At 46.6% G+C, this 22101-nt stretch overlaps 1 protein-coding gene across 5 annotated transcripts in view; it reads right to left on the bottom strand.

Annotated features, from left to right (window-relative positions):
* Positions 1-15730, bottom strand: part of LOC144733311 (cyclin-G-associated kinase-like) — a 55401-nt gene extending 39671 nt beyond the window's left edge. Inside the window, exons 1-7 of one of the 5 annotated variants that reach the window (XM_078615143.1) lie at positions 15055-15730; positions 12553-12614; positions 11328-11387; positions 8689-8803; positions 8072-8214; positions 7349-7474; positions 6496-6585 (exon numbers count right to left, since the gene is read on the bottom strand). In XM_078615143.1, the coding sequence (XP_078471269.1) occupies positions 6496-6585; positions 7349-7474; positions 8072-8214; positions 8689-8803; positions 11328-11387; positions 12553-12614; positions 15055-15181 (723 nt within the window). In that variant the 5' untranslated portion in view covers positions 15182-15730. Of the gene's footprint in view, positions 1-1135; positions 1318-6495; positions 6586-7348; positions 7475-8071; positions 8215-8688; positions 8804-11327; positions 11388-12552; positions 12615-15054 lie in introns of those variants that run through there. The other 4 variants (XM_078615144.1, XM_078615145.1, XM_078615147.1 and 1 more) reach the window with 4 other exon arrangements.
* Positions 15731-22101: the final 6371 nt, after the last annotated feature.

Raw genomic sequence — 22101 nt, 5'->3', positions numbered from 1 at the left:
GCCATGTTTGTTGATGCACTGTACTGAATCAAAATGCTCCTTTCCTTCACCAGCCCACTCTGCTGGGCGTGAAGTACAGTCAGATCACGACGATGACCCACGCGGCGCGGGGAGGACATCATCCAGCAGTGGATTAACCAAAGGCTGTACGCGTACCCCCGGTGGTTCAACGGATCGGTACAATGTGAAGTTATAATTTGACTCAAGAGTGGATTTATATTTTGTCTTGTTTGTACCATCACCATGGTTCTGTCTCAGCCATACCATTAGCCTCAAGGCACATGGGCATTACGGTAGTTTGCGTTTCATTTCCAGCCCTTTATTGGTCTAATGCTGTATGAAAACCTCTCTACCACACATCACAAATGCTTTTTTTTACCATACTTCCCCACAATGGTTATTGTGGATTGGCAAAGGAAGATGGTACAGCACCAATGTTAGACATGGCCAGGAATCGAACTCGGGCAGCCCGGTTCAGAGAGCAGTGACCTAACAAATCGAAACATTTGCATTAAATGTAAATGAATGCAATTGTTTACTACAATGCTCATTTAAATAGCCATTGAGAATCTTTATACGTGGGGTGAATCACATGTGTCAATGTGACATAGGCACAATGGATGTCAGAGTCTCTAAGGGATAACAATATGCCCTTAATAACTATTCAGAATCACAGCTCGAGGGTGTAAAGGATAGATAAGCGTTCATCGTTGGAAGCGAAGCAACCTAAAGATTAACCACCAAGCATGAAGCACAACCAAATGCTCAACTTATAATGACTGCAAAGCACAAAGTGCCGCAATGCCGAAGCCAAGCGACGCACAGCACCACCATACAGTAAACCGACATTCATCTTAACCGCTGACAGCAGCACAGAGCTATTGGGCTCGCGCTCGACACACAACATCGCGCGCATGTTACAAACCGTTCACCGTAATCGAGGCAGATTTCGCAACTCGCTTCGACCGTTCGCCGGGGTGGGGAGGGGGGGGCGGCGAGCGACGAGCCGAGAACGAAAACCCCCGGCGAGCGGCTACAGCAGCAGGACTGGCGTCGGCATCACGGCGGTGCGCGCAGCCGCAGTGTCCGTCGGTTGTTGTCGCGACGGATTTCCACCCGCCGCCGCTTCGCTCACCGTGCGAACGGGGGGGCAGGGCCAGGCGCCTTCTCGCGCTGGTACGTGATAAAAATACGCAACGCTTCCAGGGCTGCCGCCGCTGCTGCTGGCAATGCCGCCGCCGCCGCCCTGTGCTACGCGAGAGGCATTTTTATTCGCGCCGGGGCCAACCGGCAGACGCGGTGCGACCTTTGTCTCAAGGATTTAATCCCGGCCACACCCACAGAGGGGGGTCACAGGGCAGCGGCAGATCATGTGATCCGATCGCATGGCTGAGCAGGAAACGCGTTCGATTGCTAATTAGGACGGAGCCCGTGCCAGACGCCCGGGCGTTGCACAATTAATTATCGGGTTTGTAAGAGTTTAAGAGCGTGCACCAACCTCCTGTACTGGTGCCATGTCAGTGGGTGGAATAATGGCGCATGGTGGTTCGCATGCTGCGCTATGAGCCCAGCTAAATTCCCAGCCAGTGGCAAATGATGTCAGAACTGTTCCTGCCTCCCCCATCAACAACCAACCTTGACCAAAGTGGTGAAATATGGTCAACCCACCCCCACCAACTGACACAGCATGGGGACGCATTCATCCATCCGAATGAGAATGATTGGAATCATTTTTTATATTCGGCACGAAATGATTCACCCTCCAAACACACCAATGCTTTGATGACTTGTCAAACATTGAGCATCGCGAATGATTTTAAAGGAACAATTCGTCTATTTTCTCGCGTTCGCCTTCTCAGCTGCCGTTTCTAAAAATGTTCCGTCTCAACTGTATAGTTTCCTTCACTCCATTATCCTCCACGTTGCATTGGCAAATATGTTCGCATGAATTGTAAATAGTCCATACTTCCACGCATTATCCAATGCACGTATCACGGAGCTTAGAAACCCACCAAAATCTGCGAACCAATGCATTGTAACACGTTGTATATTGCAGTGACCGAGCATGCAATAATCAGCATGCAGATGTCAACTCTCTTTGATGCATTGAGTTTCCAGTCAAGCCTGTGTACTTGAATAAATCATCCATTGTCTTTTCCCCCACATTTATTTTTTGTATTATCCTGACCGTGCCGTTGGCGTCGCCGCCGCAGAGCGAAATCGGCGAGTTGGGTGCCTCTCGGCCCGGCCCCGAACCCCACCCGAGTGTGCGGCGAGAGGAGCAGACGAAGCCTCCTCGCTCTCGCCCACTCTCCTCCCACGGGAGAAGCCACGCACGGCTGACGATGTAAAATAATAATAATAGTAATAATAATAGTTCAATTTATAACGCGTGCAAATTTGCGGACGTAGTGGCCGCAACTCAGAGGCGCGGAGCCAAGCTCAGAGTCGCTCGAAAGCGTGATAGTAGAGGTGAGTTTTTAAGTCTCTCTTGAAGGAGGCGATTGAGGTGATGCTGCGAATGTGCAGAGGGATATCGTTCCAGACTGTTGGGGCTGCCACTGAGAAGCGGCGCATAGACATGACCATCCTGGATCTTGGTATCAAGAGGAGGTCGTGAGTCGCGCTGCGCAGGCATCTGCCGTGCGCTGAGCTGCAAGTTGTCAATAATGAAGAAAGGTACGGCGGGCAGGCGGATGTGAAGGCATTGTGGCAGAGGCAGGCGGTCTTGTATGTGACCCTACTGGCGATGGGTAGCCAATTGAGAGCACGGAGACAGGCTAGTGAGTCGAGACGGGGATGAGTGTGGGCAATGACGATGCGTGCTAGGTTGTTTTGGAGTCTTTGAAGTTTCTTTAGGTTGCCAGCAGAGGTCCGGACTAGGACGGAGTTGCAATAGTCAAGGCGAGACCCAACTATGCAACATGCCAATTTCAGTAGAGATGAGAGGATGTATGTGTCTGAGAGCCTTCAGGTGAAAGTTACATGAGCCGATGCCGACAGTGCCGTGGGCCCGCGGCCCCCGTCGCAAACGGTCGCCATTGTTCCAAGTTGGCTTGATGGACACGAAACAAATGACGTCGTGAGACGAAAGGATCCATTCGGAAATGCGATCCTTTGTGTTAAGACAGCGGCCCACGGAAACGGACATCGCGGAGCTAAATCTGAGATCCCTTCAAACGACCTCTGGACAGGACATCAATATACGTGTCCTGGTCGAGTGGGACAAAAAAGGAAATATTATTATGTTATTATGTTTTCAATAGATCCAAGGCCTTTTCATTTCAGTGTGCACATTTGGTATATGCAGAGTTGTGATTGTCTGTCTTTGTGGCAGTGGTTCCTAAAATGTAGCAAGTTGGCACAGTAGGGGGGGTACAGCTGGTGCATCTACCAGTCAGACCTGGGTCTGTCCCGTAACCCCTGTCAGCAAGCATTCGACACTTCAAGTGGCCTCAAAGTGCACCTGGCTTGGCACAGGCGCCATGGTGATGTCACCGTCACTTGGTGGCGAATGGCTGGTATTGTTATTGGATCGGTGGCAGTGGTGGTGCAGGGGTTAGCGCACTTCACTATGAACCCGGTGACCTGAGGTCCATTCCCGCTCATGGCCAACACCAGTGACGATTATCTGAACCACTCCTGAGCCTCCCCTAAGTCGACTCTGCCTCAAATGAGTACCTGGTGTGATGTGCAAACATCGCCAGAAGGGAGACAAAGGCAGCTGGGCGTGGTGAAGGCCACCCACCACCTCGTGTGCCCTGTTGGCCTTCGTAGGTGCTGCTCGCTAACAGCAGTTGCCCCAACAGTCTGTGAAGGCTACACGGGGGGATATTTGTGTTTGTGCGCGTATGTGTGCTGTAGGAAGAATAGGTTTCATCCTGCGACTTCTCCACTTACACCTCCACCAATGTTTATACAAAGACAAAGCTCCCATGTATAGCCTTAAGAGGTCGGGTTTGTAGCGCAGCGGGCTAACCACTACACTATATTCACACACACACACGTATATATACCCTGCAATATGCAGCAACAATTCCCTCGGAACAGTTAAACAGAAGCTGAGTGGGATACGGTGAGGCACACACCGATACCCGCTATTCGCCACAAAGTGACGGTGACGTCACCACGGCGCCTGTGCCAGGCCAGGTGCACTTTGAGGCCACGTGAAGTGTCGAAGGCTCGCTGACAGGAGGTCTCTGGACAGACCCAGATGCACACAACAACAACCGTCATTCGCCACTAAGTGGCGGTGACGTCACCACGACGCTTGTGCCAGGCCATGTGCACCTTGAGGCCACGTGAAGATTGATCGTAAGCCGGCCAGCCTAAATGTTTCTAACCGGCGGAGATGTTCCATTAGGGGGGTCCACGTTCTGCAAGCGTAGAGAAGGGAGGGAATGACTGTGGCCGAGAAGACCTGAAGCTTCGTGTGGAACGACAGACCAGGTAGCTTCCACACAGCGTGACACAACCGATGAAGAAATAATGCCGCTCGACTGATTCTGAATGAGACCTCCGCTGTTAAACCGGAGCCGGTCACGAGCACACTGCTCAGGTATGGGAAACTCTCTACAACTACCCCATCACCGATTGGGAGTTGTGGGGGTGGAGTGCCTGATGGTACAAAATACCAGCACACACCCACCCGTTCCACAAGACCAAGAAACGATTGCAGCGTGGCATGCGGTAACCTCATCGCAGGAAGACACGTCTGCGTGAAAAAAATTGCATGTACGACAAATGCATATAACGACGATATATAAATTTCGATTTAAAGCTGCTTTCGTGACTGCAGGGATTCATCTTCTTGGTTCTTTCGGTAAAGTCACGTAGAAGGGAAGTAATAAAATAATAAAAATAAAACATAATAAAATAATTAAATTTCGATTTAAAGCTGCTTTCGTGACTGCAGGGATTCATCTTCTTGGTTCTTTCGGTAAAGTCACGTAGAAGGGAAGTAATAAAATAATAAAAATAAAACATAATAAAATAATTAAATTTCGATGTAAAGCTTCTTTCGTGACTGCAGGGATTCATCTTCTTGGTTCTTTCGGTAAAGTCACGTAGAAGGGAAGTAATAAAATAATAAAAATAAAACATAATAAAATAATTAAATTTCGATTTAAAGCTGCTTTCGTGACTGCAGGGATTCATCTTCTTGGTTCTTTCGGTAAAGTCACGTAGAAGGGAAGTAATAAAATAATAAAAATAAAACATAATAAAATAATTAAATTTCGATTTAAAGCTTCTTTCGTGACTGCAGGGATTCATCTTCTTGGTTCTTTCGGTAAAGTCACGTAGAAGGGAAGTAATAAAATAATAAAAATAAAACATAATAAAATAATTAAATTTCGATTTAAAGCTTTCGTGACTGCAGGGATTCATCTTCTTGGTTCTTTCGGTAAAGTCACGTAGAAGGGAAGTAATAAAATAATAAAAATAAAACATACTAAAATAATTAAATTTCGATTTAAAGCTTTCGTGACTGCAGGGATTCATCTTCTTGGTTCTTTCGGTAAAGTCACGTAGAAGGGAAGTAATAAAATAATAAAAATAAAACATAATAAAATGAAATAATTCTCACGACGTTTCGGCTACAACGCAAGCAGCCGTCTTCACCTTGTAGCCGAAACATCGTGAGAATTATTTCATTTTATTATGTTTTATTTTTATTATTTTATTACTTCCCTTCTACGTGACTTTACCGAAAGAACCAAGAAGACGATATATAAGCGTACGCGTTCACCAAGAAGCGCTGTGGACCGCCAACATGGAGGATAAAAGCTTCAGGGTTTAATTCCAGGGCGGAGGCAAGCGCGTCGGGAATGGCTGCTTGCGCAAAGCGCAATCGTCGGTGCATCGTGCCGCACAAGTAAATACCCAGCCACGCGTAAACAGGAAGGGCGGGGAGAGAGGGAGGGTGGCTACAAGCCAGCAGTAAAACAAGGAAACTCGCGCTCATCACAAACACTGCCCCCAAAGGGGAACAGACAGAGGCAGTAAGTAGGCGACGTTTCGGGGAATGGCCCTTCTTCACAGCAGTGTTGAGTTTGTGTTGGAATTTGTGTTTGTGCTACACAGACATGAGCTGTATGCGAGTGTGCGGGTCTCGATGTAAATCTTTGGTTTTCTATGTAAATCTATGAATTGCAATGTGAGTCTACGTAAATCCATGGAGCTCTAAGTGAGTGCGGGTTTTTATGTAAATACATAGGCCGAAATCTAACTATTGATTTATATATGACTCTATAGGTCTCTGTGTAAGCTGTGTGTCTGTGAGCCTGCATCTCTCCGTGAGGCTGTGTGTCTCTGTGCGAGTCTAGGGGTTTCTACATGAATCTGTGAATCTCTATTTCAATCTGTGGATCTCTATGCAGGTCTATGAACTTCTATGCGAATCTACGGGTCGATGCACTGGTGCCGACGCAGTTATCGAAAAACTTTGACGTGGACACACGAGTACGTGAAGTGGCGTCACGTCGCGCGACTCACCCAGATGTCCTGCTTCTCTGTGATGGGAAGATTCGAATACAGATCGAGCATCTCCGGAGTCCGGTACATGGGAGTGGTGTTCCTCATGATCTAGACAGGAATACATGCGTTACGATGGTCTGACTTACGATATTTCGATCTTACGATGGCGATAGCGATACGACAAAATATTTTACATTTCGCGCGGCAGGCAAACGCAGCAGCGTACGAGGTACGATACTGTACTTCGTCATCACCATCCTCCTCTTCCGACAACTAAGTTAATGTAGCCATCAACAACCTAACATCGTTCAAGTGTGCAGACGACGGACTGAATATTGGTGAGCACAGTACAATATGATACGTTACGATACGTTCAATGCATGTATCATACGTAGCTTTAGCGATTTCATTTGAGGGTTACCACGATACATACGTTCAATGCAATCTAAAAGTTTTCATAGCAGATAGGATTGTTTCCTGAAAAAAACTTTCTATTAAATTGCAGTTCATATAGGTAGGCTAAGAATTTACCTTGTTTATTATTTTTAATTGTACTGTGCAATACAGTATTGTAATTAATAATTACATACAGTATATCGTTTATCCAGTACGGTGCTGTAAATTGCTCTGTTTTGCTAAATTATCACCATTCTTTAAGACTCCTGTGTAGGCTAGGCCATCTTTGACTTACGATATTTTCGACTTACGATGGGGTCGTCGTAACGCATCTCCATCGTAAGTCGAGGACTACCTGTATTCACATCCACACTGATGTCGGGGGGAGAAGCCGGAGTCACGGTAACTGCGCAGAGCGGTAACTTCTTGTGTATTCGTCGTATTTTGTTGGCGGGGGCGCGTCGGGGCAACCCACCTCCTCCTCCACCTCGGCGCGCTTCTGCGCCGACCAGCTGTAGTCCGGGTAGTGGCACACGGTCGTGGCGCTGCCAAAGTCGCACAGCTTCACGTTGCCCTGCGAGCTCAGCAGCAGGTTCTCCACCTGCAGAGGAAAGCGCCGCGACATCTTGAATGCGACGCTACGATGATCGGTCACGGCGACGACGATTTGGAACGGCCAACGCAAATTCAATTCTAAGTAGTTGAGCCGTTCGGTTCAAAAACAGAATGAGAATATTTATTTACACCCGAGGAGTTGCATAGCCTGAGAGTTGGTGAGCTGCAGATTCAGCGCCTTAAGGTTTTTATACGAGACGTTCTGAAGGGCAGCCGACCGGACAACCGGACTCGCCAGCGCGCGGGAGTGAGCCGCAGCTTCCCACCGCACCATGACACTCAGTCTTCACCATCGTCAGCCATGAGTTATTCACCGTTGGATGAAAGCCTCCCCTAGCCGTCGCCACGTTTCACAGGCCTCCGATTTACGATCTATGGTTAGTATCGGGCACGCGAGCTGATTTCATCGCTCCGTCTGCTGCTCGGTGGACATGCCGTTGGGTGTATTCCCTCCTTTGTCTGCCACTCCATCATTAGTCTCAACCATCGGTTATCATTCCATGAAGCGACGTGTCCTGCTCAAGCCCATTCGCTCTTGCCAAGACGATTGTGACGTCGTGGGTCACCGTCCGCGCGAACGCACCTTGAGGTCTCGGTGGATGACAGGCGGCTTGAGGCGGTGGAGGTGCTGTACGGCGCGGCACGCCTGGTAGAACACCTTGATGATCGTGTTGCAGGGCACGGGGCCCCGCAGCTCGACGCGCTTCAGCCCGTCCGAGAGCTGACCTGCGGAGCGGCACGTGCGCGCTCGTGTGTGCCACTGCAACGGCACCGCAGCAGCAGCACGGGGACAGGCCGGCGCGGTGGCGACAATCCGTTTCCCCAGACTCGAGCGCCGTTCTGTCTGGAGTTTGTGTGTTCACTCACCCGCCAATCCCAGCCGCCCCACCGCTGTTCTGCAGGGTGTGTGCGCGCATGTACGAGTGTGTGAACGTGTAGAGCTTGTAAATTATTCCCCTATACTGGATAGGTTTCCTAAAGGTTCTCCGGTTTCCTCTGAAGGCTACAAAAAAAACATACAAACTAACTTCCATTGGCCAAAGTAATCAATGCTGAAATTACACTGCAAATGACTCCATTGAGATTGCGTAGCAGCAGTATCCACATCATCCCCCGACTGCGGAAACTTGGCAAGACCCTCCTGAGAAAGTGTCTTGAGACTCGGCGAGACGACGCGTGAATTGTGCATCGGCGACGGACCTTTACAAAGCTCGGTGAGGATGAGGAACTCAGCCCTGCCCGTGTCGGACTCCTCTTTGCTGATGGAGGCTGCCGAGCTGAACTGCACAATGTTTGGATGCCCGGACACTTTTTTCTGGGTGCGCGGCAAGTTAAGTGCCACTCTTGACGGCATCAGCAGTTCCACACATTTCAGTACAACCGTGGCCACGGTATGAACAGGATAATGAGACAAACTGCACAATGCCGTGTGACGTTATGACAAGAACGCGCGGTTGGTCTAATGCTTCATCATTCTAGATTTGAAGCTTTCGTCACTGCAAGGATTCAAATTCTTAGGTTTTTTCGGGAAAGTCACGTAGGTAAAAAATGTAAATTTAAATTAATAAAAGTAAAATATTTTTTATTTATTTTACTTTTACTAATTTTATTTTTTACCTACGTGACTTTACCGAAAAAACCTAAGAATATAATGCTTCGTCAGTTTAACATGCTTACACAGCATCATCGAATTTCCGGTCTGATCCAGGGGTGGTGTGCCAAGGTATTTCAGTTTGGTGATTTACACCAAATGTAGCCCACACGCGGCTTGAAATGTTATTGATATTGCTCTTCTTCAAATCACACAAGTATTAAAAGCAATACGAAACAGAGGCGACAAAACACCGCTAAAAAGCACCGAAACATCACGAGCCAATTCTGGAGCGCGGAATCTAACGTGACGGTCGGTACTTCTGCAGCGCGGAGCTGGGGGGCTGCACTGGCGCGCGACGTTGGCGCGCGGCGTGGAGACGCAGCCGGCACTGCTCTGCCGCTCACTCCAGCGAGTTTCGTCAGCGCAAGTTTATTTATTTTTTTCGACTTATAGGGTCCTCAACGGCCCCTCCCACCACAAACTCCGTTACATGTGGGACACGGTATATCCCGCTCGTGTTATTTCGAGGTTACACAGTATAACAGAACTGAGTCTATAAGGCTTTGTTACATATTTTAATGAATACTGATCATTAAATGGACAGTTTGCCGTGCAGCAGTTCGGGCTATTGATCAGCCAAGAGGCTCAAGAACAGGATATGCCACTTAACGCATCTTGTGTCTACTGTGAACACGAGGCACCCGCGATTTTAATCGCTGTGCTTTTTGAAAGTACAAGGGGAGAGCTGAGGTGACCGGGGGGCTCGGAGGTCAGAGCGATGAGCCAGCACCGTTGAGATGCTGGGTTCAGATCAGGGCAAGCTGCATGTGATTAAACCGGGTTCTCAAGTGTCGCGGGTTGATGGACTCAGCCCAGTCACCAATGACTCGTGGCGCCCCACAATGGCGAGATGTTAACTAACTCGCCAGGTATACAGGAAGTCGTGGGTTCGATCCCGACCCTGACAGCTGTATATTTGGAGTTTGCATGTTCTCCCCGTGGTGGCGTGGATTTTTCTCCGGAACCTCCGGTTTTTCCCATCCACATTTAAAACATGCGTTTAAGAGTATCTTGCTGCTATAAATTTCCACGCGATAAGCCATTTCATTGAGCTATCATTTGTGGCCAGATCGCTTCTGAAAAAGAGATATTTAGCTGAGTGGGCCTTACCTGGTAAAATAAAAATAGTTTAGTTGCATAGAGACCCAACGTCAGGCAGAGACCCACAGTCTCACTCAGACCGAGTTATGATTAAATGGGGTCTCAAGTTGATGGCTCTGGTCCAGTCAAAAGAGACCGCAGAAAAAACAACCTTGACATTAAATTTGGTTGTGTACTTAATTTGGATTGCTTCCAACTCTCCCAAGAATTCAACGATTATCGATTATCGGTTTACCTGTCATGGGATGGATATTACTCTCATATGCAGAGTGGGTGGGAAGGTTCTGCTCCCGACTGTGAGTAGACCTTAGGTCACTTGAAGGAATATCAGAGGTCGCTGTCATGTAGCACGTTCAATAAAGGCGCTACATACACATCTAGATAAGAAAAGGTTGCACTGCTCTGAGAGAAATCTGAATGGACACTTCATCTCATGAAATGTCAAATAAAAAACGAAACTCCAAGAGACCATGAAGGCAAAGATGCTGGAATGTAAATTACTTTCACTTCAACGAGTGGTAAATTGGCTTTGGCTTTTAACGTGTCAATTGAATGTGAACTCTGCACTTGTATTCAGGAAGCACTTTGAAAACACATGAGGGTACAGATACGAGACTCCATTCCTCCACTGTGAAGGTGAAAGCCCGTTTCATCTGCCAAATCGCCACTTCGAATTTCACAATGACGTTCTGTAAGAAACGAGCGAAAACCTCTACATTTTACACTTTTTCAGGCAGACACCGGTCACCGGTCGTGGCAAACCAAACTCGCAGTAGCGGTGGTTGCGGGGTGCTCAGATAGCCGATTCAGTGTCAAGAGCATCGAGCCAGAACCTCCGGAGAGATTCTCGGTTCGACTCGGGGCAGCACCCATGATGGAACTGGGTTCCGAAGTTTTGTGAAATTAAAAGTCTCATTCAGGGCACCAATGACCTCCCTGTACCCCACAACCACCCCCCCCCCCCCATCCATTAGTGCAGTGCAGATAATAAGCCGTTGGAATTTGGCACTGACATCTGAACTTATCCTGAGCACACTGGGCCACTCTAACCTCAAAACCGTCGGTGATAGCCAGCCAAGGATACCATCAGGTGCACCTCCTGAATGATAGCCTTGCTCCTCTCCTCTTCATCTGACAGCAGCCTCTGCAATGTGCAGACATCCATTCAAAACAGAGGCAAGGCAAGCTACGTTTATCCTGTTCAACCGAGGTGACAACTCAAAAGAGTCCAGAGTATTATGATTTACAAGAGTGACTGCCGGTGATCAAAATGAGCGTCAAGTCAACTCGAGCAAGGGATTGACCACGGGGTGGCCAAGAGTGCGGTGGCAAAGTATAAGTAATATTTTAAAAAAAAAATTTTTTAACTCGCTTTAATTAAATGTACCGTACTAGTAATGGAAGAACTCCACGACTCCAGGAAGTGGCCCCGAAGCTTGCCATAACGTAAGGGACCGTGGCCAATTACAGCCAACGTCAGATTACCGTGGACAATTAGAACCAAGCCGAAACATAACATATAAAAAATAATGTTTTAAAATATATGTTTTTTTATTATAGAATATAGTATTGTCATCAGTATGACATAAGTATACCAAGTTTGCAGTCGATACCACATTGGGAAGTGGGTAAAAATGTAGTTACAAGATTTGAAGATACAACGACAACAAGAACAACAGAGGTTAGTTAAATAAAAGCGTGTAAAAAGAACATACAAACAAAACCTAGTCGGGAAAAGTCACGCACGCGAATGGATTCAGTAATGCTTCAAATGTGCAAGTATCTCCAGAAGTATTTCAGATGTATTTAATTAACAGCTCTTATCTGTTTACCAGGGCCGTTCTCGAACACGGTTTAATGCTCTGAAGAAGAACCACAGCCCAAAAGGTTCATTGAATATTTTTTTTTCCATTTACGACTGCAGTGTTATTGACGACCGTTCCACATTTTCTAACACGGAGGAGTTGCACCGCCGCGCTAGAATTCCCAACGAATTCTGCGTCTCATGAAGAAGCCGCCGATTGCACAATCGGGACATCACACAATTTCAACAAGAGCACATCTATTTTGATGTATTCGTATCGTTAGGCGCGGTCATGCTGAAGCGTTTTACAAACATCTAATTGCACTGTAGATTTCAGGTAAAATTATGACGGAATAAAAATTTGGTTCAAAATTATTTCTAAACATTTTCTGGGGCACGACACCGATCGCACGCTCACGCTACGAGGAGGGGAGAGGATTTTTGGAAAACGTCTTTAAGAAAAAAACAATGATTATGATTGAACTGAATAAAAGTTTGGGTGCACCTTGAGGGCATACTCTTTGCCATTGCCGACATCCTGAGCTTCATAGACGAATGCAAAGCCTCCTGTGAACGCGAGAACACAACATTCGTTTAAAAATTAGCCGCTAAATCAACTGCCCATTCTTCCTTGAGAATCATTTTAGCCAACAGTACATCTCTGCAGCTTTTCTCAAGAGGCACACACACACACAAGGCAACAGTTCAGAGTCCTTTGGCATAAACAGGAATACCTTGAGCCAACCAAACAGTTATGAATAGACAAACGAAAAATATATAATATTCAACAGGGTAAGAGAATTGCACTAAAATGTAAATACGAAAATAAAAGTGATTTCTTGCTCAAATTATTGTTGCGGCAGTGCAATGATCATGCCCTGTTTACAGCCCTGAGCCAGTGGTGGAAATGCCACATTGCTATGGCGGGGGCCAGTCTATCCAAAGAACAACCACTGTATACTTCCACAAAGTAGTACTATTTTTTACACTTTCACCAACCCCCAGCCAGGATTTGAACTCATGCCGCCGGGTGTTAATCCACTGCTGGATGAAGGCTTCCAAACGGAATTAAAGCGTACATTAAAAACATGCGTTTGGAGTGACCCGGTATGATGAGATCCGCGCGCTGATTAGCACAGTTGGCCACGTACGGTGCGAAATAAGTTCAGCATACGCGTGCATATGCTGCGGCAACTCCAAACCCCTCCGGGTGTTTGACCGGCTTTTAAAATCTCGCACATCTCATTCATTCGGTTGCAAAACTGGTTTCTGGCATTTCTTGGCAACGCCTTACTCATTCTGCCCGTTTACCTAAACCTACCAATGACACGTCAGAGGCAGCATGTAAATGGGATGGGGTTTGGTGACGAGAGGCTAAGTTCACGGCCCTGAAAGCCACACAACGCCGCCGCTGTTGTGTATCAATGGCTGGCCATCGCTAGAAGCAACGAGCCCATTTGTTCGTCTTGTTCTACCGCTAACCATAAACCTGCATCGATCCCCGCCGCACCGAATCCTGATTGCCCTATCCTGACCTATCCCAATGTCTCATACCTCGAAACCCATATGGCGTATTCCGTATTCTTGTACAGGGAAATTGAGTTTTCAGGTGGTGGGAAGTTGTGGGATGAACGTTGAGCCTTATAATGGCACGGGGTGACCAACAATGTCTGAACTGGACTTTAATAAAGGTAGGGCACTGATAAGGGACTTACTCCGTACACTTAACCGCGGATTTATACCATCCCCACAGCTTCAACCCACCGTCTGAGTTCCCACCCGTGATGGTCAACATTCCGACTTTTGATCCTGACCCACAAATCCATTTCTCGACCCCCTGACCCTCACCCAATGTCTCCTCTAACCCCTAAACCCGACACCAATGTCTAACACCTAGCCCGCAAACTCTTGCGTTCTAACCCAAAGTGAGTCCATCCCAACACCTATCATCACCCACAGGCTCCCCCTAACCAAAGTTGTTATCATCTGTAACAAACACAAACAGCGCTTCAAAGCTCATCGGCTTTGTATATCCCATTCCTGTCAACACCTTATCCGTGCCCTACGTTATTATATACCAATTCAAACCCTATTGGTGACCCCGTGCCCTTATACATCTCAAAGTTCATCCTACAAAGTCCCATCACACGGGAGAAACACAAACAAATAGACAAAACACAACTTTGTTCCCCGTATTGAAACGGCTGTACGCCGTATGAACCTCAAAACTCAATTTCCCTGGACAAGAATACGGGGAAAACCGTATGGGCCGGCAGGTATTATGGTGTAGTGTATAGTGTAGGATATAATAGTGTAGTGTAATGTATAGTAGGGTATAGGAGTGTACAGTAGTGTGTAGTGCATACCTGTCAACCCCTTATCAGTGCCCTGCATTACAGACCAACCCAGACCTTATTGGTCACTACGTAAAACCCTATAAATCTCAACGTTCATCCCACAAAGTCCCATCAGGAGGGAGAAACACATTTGCTGCCCTGCATTGAGACGTCCTACGCCGTGTGAACATGAAAACTCAATGTCTCTGTTTCGATTTAAAGCTTTCGTGACTGCAGGGATTCATCTTCTTGGTTCTTTCGGTAAAGTCACGTAGAAGGGAAGTAATAAAATAATAAAAATTAAACATAACAAAAATAATTCTCACGACGTTTCGGCCACAACGCAAGCAGCCGTCCTCAGGTGAAGAACAGGTCTGTCGGAAAGACAGCGTCTGAATGAGACGCTGTATTTTCGACAGACCTGTTCTGAATGAGACGCTGTCTTTCCGACAGACGCTGTTCTTCACCTGAGGACGGCTGCTTGCGTTGTGGCCGAAACGTCGTGAGAATTGTATTTTATTATTTTATTACTTCCCTTCTACGTGACTTTACCGAAAGAACCAAGAAGATCAATGTCTCTGCACGAGAAGAACACACACACACACAGCGGGGTAAAAGCCGTGATGGGCCGGCAGATTTGTGGGTGCGAATTTGGCTTTGTGGTTTCTCACCCTCGGCCAGTACGGCCTTGACACGCAGCTTCTGCTTGCCCAGCTCCACCGTGTTGCCCACGAAGTCCTTCTCGTCTCGGGCCACGTTGCCTCCGAAGAAATCGAAGGCCGACTGCAGGATAGACATTGTGGTGGTGATGAAGTGTGATCCGTTTTTGGTGATGTTAAAAAGTTCAGGGATGGTGTTATGATGTGGGTGATGGTGAGAAACGTTGTGAGTGTTGATGGTGGTGCTAGCTGGTGGCGATATTGGTGATGGCTTTGATGGTGATGATGTTGTTGGTGGTGTCTCGTGATGGTATTGTTGATGGTGGTGATGGTATTGGTGATGGTGATGGTATTTGTGATGGTATTGGTGGTGTTGGTGGTGTTATCGGTGATGTTGGTGGTGATGTTGTTGTTATCGATGTTATCGATGATGTTGGTGATGGTATTGGTGATGTTAGTGGGGATAGTTTTGGTGATGGTATTAGTGATGGTATTGGTGATGTTGGTGGTGATGTTGATGATGTTGGTAGTGATGTTGTTGATGTTATCGGTGATGTAGGTGGTGATGTTATCGATGTTATCGATGATATCGATGATTTTGGCGATGTTGGCTCAGGTGGCCCGGCCCGGCGAGGCCCCGCGTCCGCGTTTCCGGATCCGCGTCGGTTTGTATTTCCCACTGCGGATGCGCGCACCCGCCGCCGCCACATTGGCTCGCGTGAGACCTCGTGATTCGTCACTTATGCAGACTGGGAAATATGAAACGAGGGGAGGGGGGTGGTGGCTCGAGAAAATAGGGGGGCTAAAGTTCGAGTGGGAGGAAGGAGGGGTTAACGTGGTGACGTCATTACGCTCATGACGTCATCGCGCCAAAGCGTCACCCGCGCGGACGAAACAAACCTCGGAAATTTCACGCGCGGTGACGTCATCACGCGTGCCGGCGAGCGTGACGTGCTTAATGTGTGGTGACGTCAACAGCGCGGTGACACGCTGTTGTGACGTCATCCTACGCGAGGGGCGGGGTACGTCGTGCCCCGGGGGGGGGGGGGGTAACCATAGCAACCCCCATCACTGGAATTGACCCGGACATTTTTATACATTTTTATCCTGGAGATATCCGATGAGCTGTGAATACCTTTTTTTGACAGTGCAACGTTTAGGAAAGTTTAGCAAATCACTAAAAATAAACAATTTTTTACTTTATTTTACGAGGTTAAAGCCTGCTGAGCTGTTAGCTGCTTTGTTCAGAAACGACCTGGCCACAATTAATAGCTCACCGAAGTGGCTTATCAACCACACCGGTCACAGCTAGTTGGTGAATCTTGGAGCACAGCAATTTAGAGTGGATGTGTCAGCACTGCCCTCTGCTGCCCGCCACGTAGGAACGCAGCAACCTATAGCACCCGTTATGCACAAGGGTCGCCCATGCAAATCACTAGCCAGGCTCAAAACCTGCTTAGCTTAAAGTATATCAGTGTCCATTATCTTATTCTTTATTTCGTATGGGTTAATAGCAGCAGATTAAAGATGCGATTTTAGATTTTGTTAGGGGCCGTCCATAAATGACGTCACGCGATTTTTGACGATTTTTGACTCCCCCCCCCCTCGTCACACGGCGTCACAAAGTCAGACCCCCCCTCAAATATGACGTCACAAAGCTCTGCCCCCCCTCCCCCAAAACCATATTTCCATTTTGAAAATAAAGCATGCTTCAAATCGCTTTAAACTATTGTCATTGTGGTGCGTATTTCATGTGGCGCTGCACTCTGATGTTGTAGGAGTGTTGTTATAACCAGAGGTGGGACAAAGTCATTGTTATGCAAGTCCAAGTCGAGTCGCAAGTCATCAAATTCATGACTCGAGTCTGACTCGAGTCCAAGTCACATGACTCGAGTCCACACCTCTGGTTATAACAATTAGTGTTGTTATAACAATTCTATATTTAACACGTAGGCTTTCGCGACCAATATTATTCATAATATAGATGGGCTAAAGAAGTGAATTATTTTGTCCTTTGAAAACGTGACACATTTTTACTGTTTGGCCGTGTCGGGTGGTGGAGGGTTACGACACATTTATAAATAACGCGATCTGACCCACAAACCTATATTATGAATTCTATATTTATTTTAAGTTGCGCATTTTTATGTGACGTCACATTTATCAACCCCCCCCCCCCCCTCGTCAAACATGTCTGACCCCACCCCCCCTAGGTGCGTGACGTCATTTATGGACGGCCCCATATCCACTCAATTGTCTGTTCAGAAGCAGAGTGGGCCTCGGGACTGGTTACGATTGCGGGTCGATGGTTTGGGTTTCATGGCCATACGGCGAACGGCCCTTTCAATACGGGCAGAAAACAAAGAATGTGTCTATTTATATTCTTGGTTCTTTCGGTAAAAAAACTTAATTTGGAGCTTTTCGTGACTGCAGGTATTATTCTTTGGTTCTTTCGGTAAAGTCACGTATCAAGATAAAATAATAAATTAAATTAAATACTAGCATACGACGTTTCGATTGCAACACAAGCAATCATCATCAGGTATAAATTAAATAGAAACACAAATCTAGTATACTTAGAAATGTAATGTAATACAACAGAGAGTCGGATAACATAACAGTCAACACCCTACCTGCTTGATTACGTTCTTCCTGAGAATGCAAAATTTGAGAGAGAGATCAAACACAGAACCAGAGACATATAGACAGACATATAAGCAGACAGAATCTTTCGGTAAAGTCACGTATAAGGGAAATAATAAAATAAGATAAATATAAAACAATAACAATTCTCACGACGTTTCGACTGCAACACAAGCAATCACCTGATGATGATGATCACCTGATGACGATGATCACCTGATGATGATTGCTTGTGTTGCAGTCGAAACGTCGTGAGAATTTTTATTGTTTTATATTTTTTATTATTTTATTATTTCCCTTCTACGTGACTTTACCGAAAGAACCAATAATATGAATCCCTGCAGTCACGAAAGCTTTAAATCAACATTTAATGTGTCTACTTGTTTGTGTTTCTCCCTCGTGATGGGATTTGTAGGATGGGCGTTGAGATGTATAAGGCACACGGGGTGACCAACAATGTCTGAATTGGCCTGTAATAAGGTCGGGCACTGATTAGGGGTTGACAGGTATGCACTATACACTACACGTCTACACACTACTATACACGAAACCCTACTATACACTACACTATACACTACTATATCATACATTGACAGGTATGCGGTCCTGATTGGGTTGATGGTCGAAGGTTCAAGTGTCCACGTAGTAGTCGCAGTGTTTTGCTTACAATTGTTTGCAAGCCTCACCCGCGTGTTCTGCAACAGGGTCATGCCAAGTTTTATTTCAGTAGGGGGCGATGGTTGCCACTGCTGCTGCTTTGTGTTCCAAAGACATTGCCGTGTAAAACGTTGACATTTGGCAAATGTAGGTCACGATGTTTCTTCGAATAACGCCTCGGGATCTTTAACGTCTACTGCGAAAGAAGTTCAACATACGTACACTATACCATACACTACACTATACATTACACTTGTATACAACACCCTACATTACCCTACACTATTCTTTGGGTCTTTCGGTAAAGTCACGTAGATAGGTAAAAAAAATTACAACAAAATAACACTATACATGATATCACTATACCATACGCATTACACGAACCTAAACACGACACCACCGATTATCGCGGTTGGCTACGTACGGTGCGAAAGAAGTTCAACACACATGCATACACGCGGCAGTATTGACCAGGGCGGCCTGCGGGCACCGCACCGCGAAACCTTCACGACGAGCGGCGAGCTGGTGCCACGACTAGGCCCCGTGTGATTTTCAGAGTGCTTCAAAAAAATATTAACATTTACATGGGACTATCGTTTTTAATGGAAAAAGAACAGATAATACTGCACTGTAAACACATTCCTGCGGAGGGAGCTGGTAGGAACGTTGGGTTGCTCGGTCAATGGCCAGGGTCAACGGCGGCGTGGTGTATTCCGCAAATATGCCTGACTGTGAGGGCGGGCACAAGCCGGCGTGAGTAGGTTAAACGTTGAGTTTTATAAGGGCACCACGGGGTGACCAGCCCCTCCCCTCCCCACCCAGCCCCATCTCTCCCACCCCCCACCCAGCCCCACCCTCCCCACCCAGCCCCTCCCCACCCTCCCCTCCCTACCCAGCCCATCCCTCCCCACCCAGCACCTCCCTCCCCACCCAGCCCCTCCCTGCACGACGGACGGACACAATAATCCCCTGTGGGCTGGTGTAACCAGGAGGTTCCTACCAGTACATGATAACAAATGTAATGTTAAAAGCTTCAAAAAGTCAAAGTCTCCACTTACTCGCCATCACTGTCAACGCATTGCCTGGAATCTTCTGCAGGTGGTTTCCAGAGCACGGAGACACATTTCTCGTGATATTGTTGCAAATTCTCAGAAGTATTAAAAAAATTAAGCACCCCGTATATTCGATCGAACCCTTAAAACGCGTTATTATGAATAAGCGTTGGTCGCGAAAGCCTGCGTGTCAAACTGTGCGGTGTTTTTACGTGCGCAGGAGAGAGATCTTTTTTTTTACTGGTTACATCAAACTCCTAAAACGTTTCTTTTGTGGGTTCGAAAGGCCTTAAGGGGCCGTCCATAAATGACGTCACGCACCTAGGGGGGGGGGGTCAGACATTTGTGACGATGTGTGATGAAGGGGGGGGGGGGTTGAGAAATGTGACGTCACATCAAAATGCGCAACTTTAAATAAATATAGACAACACGTTCTACTTAATTAAATAGACTTTTTAATAATTGTTTTCTCCGACAACATCAGAGTGCAGCGCCACATTAAATACGCACTACAATGACAATAGTTTAAAGCGATTTGAAGCATGTTTTCTTTGGGGGGTGAGGGGCAGAGCTTTGTGACGTCATATTTGAGAATGGGGTCTGACTTTTTGTGACTCTGTGTAACGAGGGGGGGGGGGGGGGTCAAAAATCGTCAAAAATCGCGTAACGTCATTTATGGACGCCCCTAACAACATCTAAAACCGCATCTTTAATCTGCTGCTATTAGGGGCAGCGATACGGCCAACGTTCATAGAAACTTTCAACGATATTAATCACCAAACAGACCGAGTGATGAGAGACCCGCTCGTCGAATGTTCGTCTAGAGCTCTCAGCTCAGTGCCGGATTATCGTAGTAGCAAAAGTAGCTACACATGCTACGGGCCCAGGGCACGGGGCTTTAGGAGATGCAGCCCAGATGCCTCAGCCAGATGGAGGGCCTCCAGAGAATAAGTGAAAAGTTATTTCATTTGTGAATGCTGAATTTTATTTGTTGTTAGCCTTGTAAAAAAGTTAATTTAATTTTTCTTTAACTTTGTTTTCCTTAAATTTCGATTTAAAGCTTTCGTGACTGCAGGGATTCATCTTCTTGGTTCTTTCGGTAAAGTCACGTAGAAGGGAAGTAATAAAATAATAAAAATAATTACTTCCCTTCTACGTGACTTTACGGAAAGAACCAAGAAGATTTGTTTTCCTTTTGAAAATATTACTGGGGGCCCTCACAGGACATGCAGCCCAGGGGCCTACAAATATATTAATCCGGTCCTGTACAGGCCCCACACTTTCAAAGGCCCTGCACGAAATGCTTTCAAGCTACAATTCTGGTTCAGTGATTCTGCACTTGCTCTATTACTATAGTACTATACCGCCTTCAACTTTTATGAACGACTGGGTGTTTAAGTAAAGTCACGTAGGTAAAAAATGAAATTAAAATTAAATATTTTTTTATTAATTTTAATTTCATTTTTTACCTACGTGACTTTACCGAAAGAACTAAGAGTATGAATCCTTGCAGTCACGAAAGCTTCAAATCTAGAATGGGTGTTTAAGGTTAACGATGTGTCGTATTATCTGGCTGTATAGCAAATGGAAACATGCAATTACTTTACTGTGCAAGTAAAACATTTGTGTTTTAATATTTACGTGCTTTTTATTTAGGGCCCCTTCATAACATATGCTACAGGCCCCGCACTACCTCATTCCGGCATTGTCTCAGCCCCTGAACAATTTAATAAACCCATTTCAACGGAGGAGAAGGAATAGCAAAACGCCACGAAATCTCTCCTGATGCCCTCTCATGGTCAGCAGCAGACCATGACACTGGCGCCTATAGCTCCTGAGCCATATTGCTGCCATAATACGCAAGGCCTAGAAGCCACAGATCACCGAGCAAGACATCTCACCAGCGTGGAAGAGTAGGCCAAATACCTTCGACGAGAGGAAGGCCCCCTTGTGCAATCAGTGGCATGAGCAAGACATTGTAGGGCTGCCCTTTTACCAAGTGAACTCCCATTAACTTAAGGCGTCGTCATACAACCAGGCTCAGTTGCAGGCATATGTATGTATGTTGAACTTCTCTGGAACTGCACGTAGCCAACCGTACGTATCAGGATGAGAAAGAAAGGAAGACTCCGTGTGGATATTGTGAAATTGGCGCACATGTTGCTTGTCTTCATGGTCAAGTGTCGTAATTGGAAATCATTTTAGTGGCATCGAAAGCCGACGCTCGCCGGTATTTCCCAAGCTAAAAAAACCCCACTCTGTCTGGCATTGCCATTTGAGATGATTAAACATTTTGAACAAGTTAGGCGGGTTCAGGACCGGCCAATGTGGCCGTGGGTAGCAAGTCTTCCCGTGCGCATTTTAAACCGCTAAAAATAAAAAAAACCTGGCACACGAAGAAAGGATTTGGTCCGTGGAAGGTGGAACGGAAAAACCAACTGTGGTGACTTTTTTTTTATGGTGAGCGCACAGCTGCGGTCTTGCAAAAATAACGATGGTGGCCCCATCGGTCTCGCAGGGAGAAATGGAGAAGCCGAAATGGAGAAGCCGTTTGCATATATTAGCTAATATTCCCGATAGCGGTGGTTCGTATAATCCAAGTTCTGGGCAACCGTTTGATCGATGAGGCCACTCTTTTTTTTTTCTCTAGGGCAAGCCTCTAATAGCAACACAACTCTATGCAAAAATTTCATCACATGGGACCATC

Source organism: Lampetra planeri, chromosome 46 (genome assembly GCF_965212315.1).
Source record: "Lampetra planeri chromosome 46, kcLamPlan1.2.h2, whole genome shotgun sequence".
In the NCBI taxonomy this organism is placed as follows: Eukaryota; Metazoa; Chordata; class Hyperoartia; order Petromyzontiformes; family Petromyzontidae; genus Lampetra; species Lampetra planeri.
This window is presented reverse-complemented; position numbering and strand designations above follow the sequence as displayed.